Source organism: Hyalella azteca, unplaced genomic scaffold (assembly GCF_000764305.2).
Source record: "Hyalella azteca isolate HAZT.00-mixed unplaced genomic scaffold, Hazt_2.0.2 contig13277, whole genome shotgun sequence".
Taxonomy (NCBI): Eukaryota; Metazoa; Arthropoda; class Malacostraca; order Amphipoda; family Hyalellidae; genus Hyalella; species Hyalella azteca.
Window position 1 is genome coordinate 1 of NW_025943205.1, and position 10,925 is coordinate 10,925.

At 37.6% G+C, this 10,925-nt stretch overlaps 1 protein-coding gene across 1 annotated transcript; it reads left to right on the top strand.

The window, feature by feature from the left end:
• Positions 1-20: 20 nt before the first annotated feature.
• On the top strand, positions 21-783 carry LOC108677492 (the record flags this gene model as incomplete). The annotated part of the gene is made up of 1 exon (XM_018165719.2): positions 21-783. A coding segment is annotated over one exon (417 nt), but the record flags the coding sequence as incomplete, so codon positions are not given.
• Positions 784-10,925: the final 10,142 nt, after the last annotated feature.

A 10,925-nucleotide genomic window follows, 5' to 3' on the forward strand; every position in this document is an offset into this window, starting at 1 on the left:
TAACATAATAAATTGGGTTTCAGATCACTGAGCACCGATTCAAGCAAAAGACCGTACACAGCCAGTACAACGTGCCAGTGGAGAAGCCCGTATTCAGGAAGCAGGTGGTGCAAGACGTGCACCACAACTACGTGGCCAAGCCCTACGCGGTACCCAAGCCCTACGCAGTGCCCCAGCCCTATGCAGTACCTCAGCCCTACCCCGTGTATCACCACGAGGTGGAGGTGAACCAGCCCGTTCAAGTTGTGCGTCATCACACTCACCAACAGCAGGTGCATCATTTCCCGTTGGTTAAAACTGCTGATGTGGTGCACCAACACTCGCCTGTGGTGCATGTAGCACCAGTTGTACAACAGGTTGTGGCTGTACCGTATGCAGCCCCAGTTTTCGCTAACGCTGCACAGCATACGCGAACGGAAACAATGCAGGCCCACTGAAGCATTCCCACTACATAGAGGGGCAAAACAATAAGAAATGATCAATCTTGAAAATAAACATCAATAAAACAACCTAAAGTCTCTCTTCTCCCTTGAGAAATTGTCGTCCAAATTAACTCTCTAAGTAGACCAGTCAGTATTCATAGACATTTTTCAATAATACTGCAATCGTGATAGCAATAGGCTGGTGTTTGCAAATTGAGGCCAAGAAGATGAAAAATTAGATTTATAGTTTGATTTCGAGTATTTTCTCCAGTAAAATTCGGAAATAAATCTGGACCAAGCTCAATCTTTTTATTGCAATACTTCTCTTAAGCTCCACTTCTTTTTGTTTGTTTGTTTGCTACAAATCTTATAATCAATATTTAATACACTTCCACTTGTCCAATCGATCTGAAATTTTGCACACTTGCGTAAAGTCGGAGACAATGCATTAATCAATTGACAGAATGGATAATTTTAAAAATTGAAAAAATATTATAAATAATGTTTGAATATTTAAAAATAAAATAAGAAATACATTGTACATGTGTAACATCGCAGACACTGGCCTCTTTAGAAGTGTTGTCTCTAAAAAGTAATTTATAACGCATATTATATCATATCATCACACGCTCTGATACTGTATTATTAATGTAGATAATTTTCTTCAACGCCTGATTCAACAAATCCAATGTAATAAGTAATGATGAATTACGGGGAAATAAATCTTGTGTTTATGCTCTCATGTTTTCTTTTAATATTCTCACCATCAGGTAGAAAACGAAACTTATTGGAGGAACTGTACCGTTGTGGAGCTACTAGCACTGCTGCTACTCACAGCACATTAAATTTATAAGTGTTATTAGAATAAGTGTTCAGAATATCCGTCGTACCGAGATATATGGACCTGAAACTTTATTTTCAGCGGTAGAATCACAGACCATTACAAAACGAAGAGAAAATGTATTCGCTTCAACACTCAGCCAGCTCAAGATTTAAGCGTATTCTTAGAACACTCTTAATTAACCGACCAGATACTCTTTCTATGGCTCGCAATAGATAATATAATCTTCGCAATTTTATTCACTTATCATGAATTATGATAATCGTTTCAAGACTTGAGAGTTTGAAAATATTTTCATTTTAAAGTCACGTATCGAACATCGATTTTGACGAATATCTAAGAAATATTCAGATATACGGTATTCAATTGTTCATAATCGTATACACCACTACGACTTTAGTGCTTTTTCATTATAAAATCACAATTTTAGTCCGATTCTACAAAATAGTTCAATGTATCATTCATGAGAGTGTTGGTTTCCTTATGCAATTGTGAATAAGAAAAAATAAAAATTTTCTAACATACTTTTTACAGTTTCATGCAATGCTCAGGGTTATTCTAAATGATGGACCCGATTTATTAAATTTGTACATAATGAATACGTGTACCAAGTTTCATTGAGATACGTTCAGTACTTTGGGAGATATTCGATGTACACTGAATTTGGACACCGGCCGCGAGTCCGGCCGCGAGACCGGCCGCAAGTCCGGCCGTAAATTTGTCCGAGACGTGTTCTACTTCTTCAGAGTAGCGATGGGGTTCTTCAGATCAACCAGAGTTGCTGGTAGAGGCGGGACGTAAACAGAGTTTCTGGTAGAGGCGGGACGTAAACAGAGTTGTTGTCAGAGGCGCGACGTAAACAGAGTTGCTGGTAGAGGCGGTACGTAAACAGAGTTGCTGGTAGAGGCGGGATGCAAACAGAGTTTCTGGTAGAGGCGGGACGTAAACAGAATTTCCGCTACCAAGCAGCGCCTGAACCCGGTGCCACCGCAGCGAAACGTTATAGCAAACTCATCAATCCGATTGATTATGGAAAGTAATTTCTGGGTTCATGTGATGTTTAATTCCGTTGTAAACTTGCCAATATATTTTAGATTCGCCTCTATTATTCATCCTCTATTAATAATATTGTTTCACAAAATGTTAATGTTGAACTGAACTAATTTTTGATGACACTGATCGCATATAATGTGAGATTCATTAAAAAATCAACACATTTTTACTGACTACAGAGCCATGTCTGGATTTAAAAATAAGGTCATAATTGCACTTTGAATTTCATCGCACCATTTCCTTTATTGAATTAAAAAAATTCACAAAGTCATTCAAAAATCATGAATTTCTGTGGGATAAATTTTGAAATAGCTCTCACTTTCTCGTGAATTTGGCGATCGTGTTTTTTTCGATAACTTTGATCGTGCGGTGTTATAACGCACGAGGATCCTTGTACTGCTCGTATATCTCGGCTACAGGAAGCATCAACGACGATCCGTGGTCGTCGTTACAGCTAAGGATCTCTCGACGCAGGATTCTTCCCCAGCAGCACAAACGATCGCATCAGGATTTCTTCATAAGGATTAAGTAAACCCTATACACCCCCTCCCCGAGGACCTCCCTGGTATGGAACTTGAAATATGTTGATTATTCTCAGAGATGTTCATAAATATATTGCAAATACGGATTTTTAGCTTGAAGCGCTGGGTGGGATATTTTGTCAGTTATTTAACCATTAGAATAAAATCAATTATACTATAGGGTTGACAAATAAATAATTATTATTAGTATTAATATATAAAATGCTAAAATAAAAAGAGATTTGACGATACACACAGAATCCTGTCTTCTCACAATATTTAATAATTTTTTCAATATTTTTTGCAAAGTTTGCAAAGTTTTAATTATCAAAACATGATTGACACACAAACTTCCGGAACATTTCAGTAGTAGGCGTTCTCCCTCCCAAGTGTGTTCCGAGAAAACCTCGCTGAGAATTGCTAAGCCATTCGCGGTCATTAGAGGCATTAAGAGAAATCCGAAACAAGTCCATGATAAATGCCTAGGATTTTTATTGGTGTCGCGTTGCAGGTCTGAGCCCCGGGATGCCAAAAAGGCACTATTGCCTCTTATTGCGAACGCGTCGGTGATTGCGGCGTGTCCGTAATAAGCCGACACCGCGATGACTTGGCTGCCAACTTTACCCGATAAGGAAGAGTAAACAGGGGCTCACAAAAGCCTCAGAAATACTGCGCTCTCTAGTACAAAGGATTCTTTCTTCCCTGCTTCTCGTAAGGATTGCCACCGAGGCCGTTCCGTGGGACACGAGGCCTTCTCTCTCGTGATGCATTGAACGGCTATTGCTGGGACTATGGCACGTCAGCGATAGCACTTAGATGACCATCAACTCTTGCAGGAATTATCCGATAAAGTTACGTGCTTGCAAAAATATACAATTTTAGAAGGATGATTTGTAAGTTATGCATCAAGATTTCTGTGCCCAGCGTTCAAGTACTCGAAAGAATAAGTAATCGAAAGAATAATAATCGAAAGAATATTAGAGTAATCGAAAGTTCAAGCAATCGAAAGAACATTAGACTCGTATTGGCCAAGCAATTAAATGCCCACGACATTAAAGAAGTGTTCTATTTTCCTTCAGTATTTTTTCATAGTTGTTCTCAAAGCCGGTGATGGTCTCCGTTGAAAATCTTTCTTTATAAATATTTTTCATGCTTGCAGTTGGTTCGCAGAGAGTCGAGGGTTTATTTCCTTCGAGGACTGAAGAATTTTAAGGTTGTTATTTGCGGTTTAGAACGAAATCAAACTTGAAATTTCAAAGCCAGTCTGGAATTTTTCCAAGATTGCTTTACCTACGAAGTAGTTTGAATGAAAGGAATTTTTGAATAGAAGGACTACAACACTAATTACCCGCTAGTACATGCATTAAAATAAATTTTGCACAACCGGACATGAAAGATATTTTTTTTTTGTAATAGAGCTCAATTGAAAATTTCATGCGTACCCCTCTCTTTTAAATGGATTAATTCTGAAACCAGTAAACATTTACAATATACATATTAAATAAGTTCGCATGTCTTCAAGCCAGAATAGAATAAGAATGATCAATGTCAGTGAAAAGATACAGTTTTACTATTCTAACTAACAGTAATTTTAAATTAACTATGATAATAAATACGATATCTGCAGGGTATAAATTCAAGGATCTTGATAATTCACTATTTATATCATAAAATTTAAGTAACTAAAATACGTTTATAAAACATTACATAATATCGATTACCCTTCAACTTAACTAATGGAGAAATCGTTGCCAATCTCATTGTAATTATGTAATTTATTCACGTGAAAGCAATAGGCCTAACCATCGCGTACTATAAAAACATGGAACCAGTGAGCGGAATTTCTATCCTGGAAGCAAACTCGACAGATTTCCTCGTTCAAAGAGCATCTTTCTCGTAATTTCTTGAGCCCAGTCGATATTTGCATAATCGAAGCAGAACAAACGAGAGCTTCGCTTCATTACGCGCACAGCAACGCAAGCGGCCATTTAATTATATGGATCATTTCTCGATCGCTGTATTGATTTTCTCGAATAGATCTTAAGAGCCTCAACGTCTTGAGTTAACGGATGGGGCAAATGTTAACGAAAAATGTCAATATGAAATCATAAGTTACTCGCTTAATAGTGGAAATTTGTTTACAGCTCTACCTGAGGCGAAGTTCAGTTCTTCAACATAATCGAATGCTTTTAAAATCCAGCTTCTTGAAAGGCCTCACTATTAAGGTGTGTTAAGTGCCTCATTGTGTTTATAGGCTTCATTTGTCCAATAGCAAATTGCCAAATTCATACATGTTTACATTTAAAATATCACTAGGTCTATTTTTGCTCCAGCGACAGACACTCATTCAAGGTCTTATTAGGTGCTACACAGCTTATAAATACAATCAGTTCATTTATGTTTGTTAATTAAACCGAGGTAGATAGTAAGGTGGAATACACGTGCATTAAGATAGAAGGCACGCTTAATACAATGAGGTATAATAGAATCTTACGCGGAAGGAAGCTCATTCCAAGTTCTCCCGACGCATCCATGTCACTAATGCAATGTCAATTATGCACGCCACGAACACTGTTCGGCTAATCGGATTATGTACTAAATGGCGTACGTTGAAATATCTATAATTAATGTATGTAGTAGCCGATAGCTAAATTTAGATTCATTTGTAAACATGTATAGTTTATAGTTCCGAGAGCAGCCGGTGTTGTTTCGCGATCGCAAGCCTCGGTTTTGCGACCAAGCCTGCAGTTGTTTCTTGCGCAAAAAAATTTCCTCAAAAATTTTGACAATTTTCTCTCATTTCATTGGGTATGGCAGAGCGCCGAGTTGCGCCTACGTTCATTTCCGAAGCCGATCGATATTCGGTCTTCCGGAAATAGAAGGTCTCTCTGCGGGATGATACGCAGTTACTTGAATGAGCCTCGTTCGCAGCGCATCAAGTTTCGGTGCCGCGAAATTCCTTCAATTTTGATTCTGTCAACTCGTATTCAGCAATAAGAAGCAACGCAAAAACAAGCACACGCCCCTTATTTACATCGGCTGAGCTCGCACCTTGCAGCTAAAGAGTACTTTTTCCTATTTATCCAAAGATATCTCGCCTGCGATAATATTTTATTGTTTCGTATTTGTTTCGTGTAGAGGCCATTTTACGAAAAAATCTACAGGCGAAGGTGCCATAACTTAATTGGTAACCAAAATTAGGTAATTCAAGACATAACGATTCACGCTGTAGATTGTGGCTCAGCTTGAAAACTGCTTAATATACATAATTCTGGCGAATATAGTATATATCTATATCTATGAACGAACGATCACTTAAACTCTGTTCCAAGTAATGTTTCTCATCCCACACGTTTGCGATGCATGCATCAACAGTGGCAACACAAACTATATCAATTCCAGAGTGACAAATTGATGAAGTTGCATATTATTGTTATTTTAACGAACAAAATATTCGCAGGCTTCGTCGTCTTTGCTCTTTACAGTTAACCGAAATTTGAATGTCAGGATGCAGGAAGTTCATCCAAGGACAACTCCGAGACGACGAACAACCTAGCTTTTACATATGCTACGGTCACATTAAAACTATGTATAACTTTTCGTTTGTATCGAAAAAAGAAGATGCCTCGCTTAGAAACTTTTTAGGAGTATTCTTTCTCAGCGTAAAGAAATAAATGCTCAAAATAAAACATTTGTAGAACTATTCGAGTGAATCTTATGAAAAGAAGACGTTTAGCTCGCAAATTCAATAGAACAATTCGTTTGGATGGTAGAAACACGAGGCTGAGCTCGAAAAACTTTGTTGAATCGCATCAGACTATTAGTCTGAATCGCATGAAAAAATGATGCTTAGTTTATGAACTTTTTAGAACTATTTTGGATTGTTGTTAATTGGTGAGGGCTCAATTAACAAGACTTTTTTTTTGTTAGGTTGTAGCGCGAAACAAGATTTACTGGATCAACCAATTTCTAAGGCGAGTAATATTACAACAAAAACGATAAATTTAGGTTAAAGATGCATGTAAATGAAATAAGTTTGACATGATTTTTTTCAATATATATCTATTAAATCGTTGATAATACTAAAATACTGGAACCAGCTTGAATGAAAACAAACTACGTACAAAGACAATACCCAAAAACGGGGAGAATTTACTGGTCTGAACTCTGCGCTTCGGATATAAATGGAGCGCTTTTCCGGACACGCCTAAAAGCGGACTCGAAAGCAAAGTTTGTCCCGATAAAGTCAGGTCTCGCTCGCCGGTACCGACGAATGAAGCCGTGATCGCTGTGCAGCGACTTCGAGGTCCTATAGATCTGTCAACAAGAGAAGCGGAGGCGAAAATGGGAGGCGAAGAAGTAAACATTTTCGAAAATCAGGCATCATGAGCGCTTTGTATTGCTGACTAGTCAGTTGCTGCTGGTCATGATATTGTACTGTAGTCATTTCTTGCTTATGCTGATGTAACAGAAATTGTTGATGAACGGCCTGGCGTTTTTCGGCGTTTTATTAAACAAACAGCTTTTCACGAGGTTGCTGTCGAAAATTTTTTCTTGATTTGAGTTGCAATTTGACTTAGCAAATTTATTCTGCATAAAAAATATAACGTGGTGTTGGTACATGAGTAAATTCACGACTTCTGAGTAAATACATTGAGTTTTGTTGCCCACTGTAAAAACCTGTAAAATCCTTTCTTCTGATCACCTGAGTTGTGTATAATCAACTGTAATAGGAACTATAGCGTTCACAAGCTTGTCTCGCGTTTTATCAGTGTAGACGAAACTAATTTTATTATCGCCAACTGCAATATGCAAAAAAGCAATAACATTTCGCATTAATCTTTCATACATACCAAGATCTCAACGATAGGCAGAACAATGAAGACACACAATGGTTCCGTAATGATGCAGTAATTAGAATGGATGCATCCAAGGTGCAATATTATTTGTTTGTTGCCAACGACAAAATTTGCGTGAAATCCTTCCTCTCGCTGACCAAAATTGCACAACAAATTGCGGCGTAATAACTTAATCTAACGGCTAATTTCCTGTCAAAATAAGAACCGAATAGCCCTCTGATACTAGAGAACTTCAAAGGGATTTGTGAACAAATTTAACGAAATTTTAACAGACACATTGCTCGTCATGCGATGCTCGCCTAAAAAATAAGAATTACGTGTGACTAAAATGTGGGAGAAGCGTAAACAACGATTATTGAATAGTTAAAAGATATGATTAGCGAGCAAAACAGTGATAAGAGAAAAGTCCCTCTTAATGCGACGTTAGGATCTCAAAGGATATAAATTGGCAAAATTAGGGCAATTTTTGTTGTTTTTGATGAAATTCCTAGCCCATTCCTACTGCATAATATGAATATGTGTGATATCACACATGATATTGAAATAATGTCGACAATGATGCAACACACTATATTATTTTGAAACAATTGATAAAACAACGCAAAGAAAAGCAGGCTGTCAATTGGTTTGTCCTCAGTTTATTTCTCAGCACAGGCAGACGCTATGCAGGTGTCCTTGACAACGCCTTCCCAAAGGCAACTAAGTCGACTTTTTTCACCGTCAAGGAGCGAATCCTCAGGAATTCTGCTGATCACTTTTTTTTTGCAATGAAAGTGAAGCAGCGTTTGAGCTTTGTATAACAAAGACAATCAAAGCTTGTTACGCAAAAATAAAATAAAAAGATACAATGCACTGCTAACGACCAGAAGTTGGATCAATGAATTTTTTTGGAGTATTTATACTGCAGGTTTATCATTCATATATTTTATTATATTCAAAGACAGACACTAAAATTGAAGTGAAGTTGCAGCGCTGACTGCGCAATAGCAACGTAAAAATAATTAAACTTGATATGCTGGGAAATTATTCAAACTTGAGCCTTGCACGGAAATTGCAACTGAATCAAAAAGCCGAGGCGTCACTTCTACATTGAGTCTAGAGGAAATATAATTTATTCAAGCAAATAAACATGATGGATAATTTTTAACTACAATGTATGTTTTTAATGCATTTAAGCTCACTTGTAATTGTCGATTTTTTCTGAACTGAAAATTTTAAGGGAGATATTCGAGTAAAAGCACAGGTCAGTGAATCCCAAAAGTCTCTGTCGATCAAACAATACATAGAATTGGCCCCTGAAATGACCCAATAAACTCATTTAAAAAAAATATTTAATTAAGCGGCGAATAAGCCCCAGCATATCAAATTCAGGAATTTATTATGTGCCCATAGCAACCGATTAATTATATAGCACGAAAGTAATTTAACAATTTACATTTTGCATCTCTTACACTTGCACGGAAAACAATAACATCAATATGAATAAAATGCGAAACAGCACGTGGTCATAATCCCGAGACGATAATAAATTAGCGCCAGAGAGAAGGGTGGAAAATTACGGCGGCAACATTGGACATACGGTGTGCAGTGAGCGAAATCAAAACCCTCATATAGTTCGTACCTATAAATTATAAGTATAATAAAGCTCATGCATGGCACAGACGAGTTAACGATTCATACTGCAGGTCATAAATCATGGCCTGAGCATTGATTTTGCAATAAATGAAGCGCACACGTAATGCGTAGGATCCGACACGTTGAAGTTCATCACAAATTCACACTGCGCAGCTCTGACTTGCATGCTAACATAACATCGACCTAATCGACCAAGCTGTGTTCCGGTATTTACAGGTCAATGCTGTAATTAAGAGGTTTAATAAAACACTAATGAAAAGAAATTAGTTATAAATTAATATGAATGTAATATTAAATGATTGCTTATACAGTATGTGAATCTTAGAAGTGAAAGATTGATCAAGTCCCATGTTTCTATCTCGCACTTATCTACTTTAATTAGGATACAAGTTAGCCAAGATTCGTGCCTGTCTATAAGTGCAGTATAAGAAACGATGAAAAAACTGAGGCACCTCGGTACAATTACAATCTTTGGTGTCTCCTTGAGTAAGATGAGTTATTTCGCTTTTAAAAGTCAACGACGTGACAGAAAGCTCAAGAAATATTATTACACAATACGAGCAATATTCATTCGGGACCTGCAAAGGCCTATTTTTGTCCCAGCAACAGATGCATTACTGTCTCCGGCCACAGAATGTATTGCATATAAAGAGGGACCGCTGTGCAACGAACAAACTTTGCTCATGCATGACTGAACGAAATTATGCAGAAAAGTCTTGATATTCCCAAAATTCCATTCATCAGACAACAAAGTTTCTTTCGATAGGTTTGAAAGGTTCGAAACAAACAAACGAATTATCGAGATCCTTATAAGTAAAAAATGAGAATGTATTATTAATCGATTCTTTTTCAATATATGTGGTTATAAACTTGTAAAATACCGAGAAGGGATTATACGTGACAAATACGAGAACATTTAAAGAGTTTTAGCTAAACATGGACAGTTGATTAATTTTCGAACACATGTTTAATGATGAAGGACACGTAAAATCTTAGAAAAAATGATGAGGAGCACGTGAAAACCTAGAAAAATTTTTAGATATATAGAGCTCCGTTGACATGGTGCATTGTTCGTTCGTCCTTGCTAAAGTATGTTTTAGAAAGCACAGTTATAATCGCAACAAAATTACGAGTATTAATTCAGTCAATCATGATCAAGACTTCCACAGAGCCAAGCTCAGGTATGCTTTATTCGTAGTTGAAACCATATGAATATTGGGCATCTGAAAATTTCACTGCCTTTTAAACGTATTCCCGCAACTTATCAATAATTGACTAATCTATATTTTTTTAAATCATCAGATACGGCCATATGCTACTACCTTCTACACATTTAATACTCACTACACATTTATGATTAATATAATCCTCGCTATTTATCAACTCGTTACTTAATAAACTGCCGCGTATACCATTTCTGAGCCAGCGAGTTTCAGGCGTGGATTGGGCGCCGCAGGGGAGGGAGCGGTCGCCCGGCTTGGGCGCGGCAGCAAACGGCTCCCCTTTGCACATCCTCGACTCCAAGGACGATTTGTCCTGCCAAGGCCGCCCCACCGCCGGCCTTATAAACCAAGGTGTGAGCGCGCAACCCGCC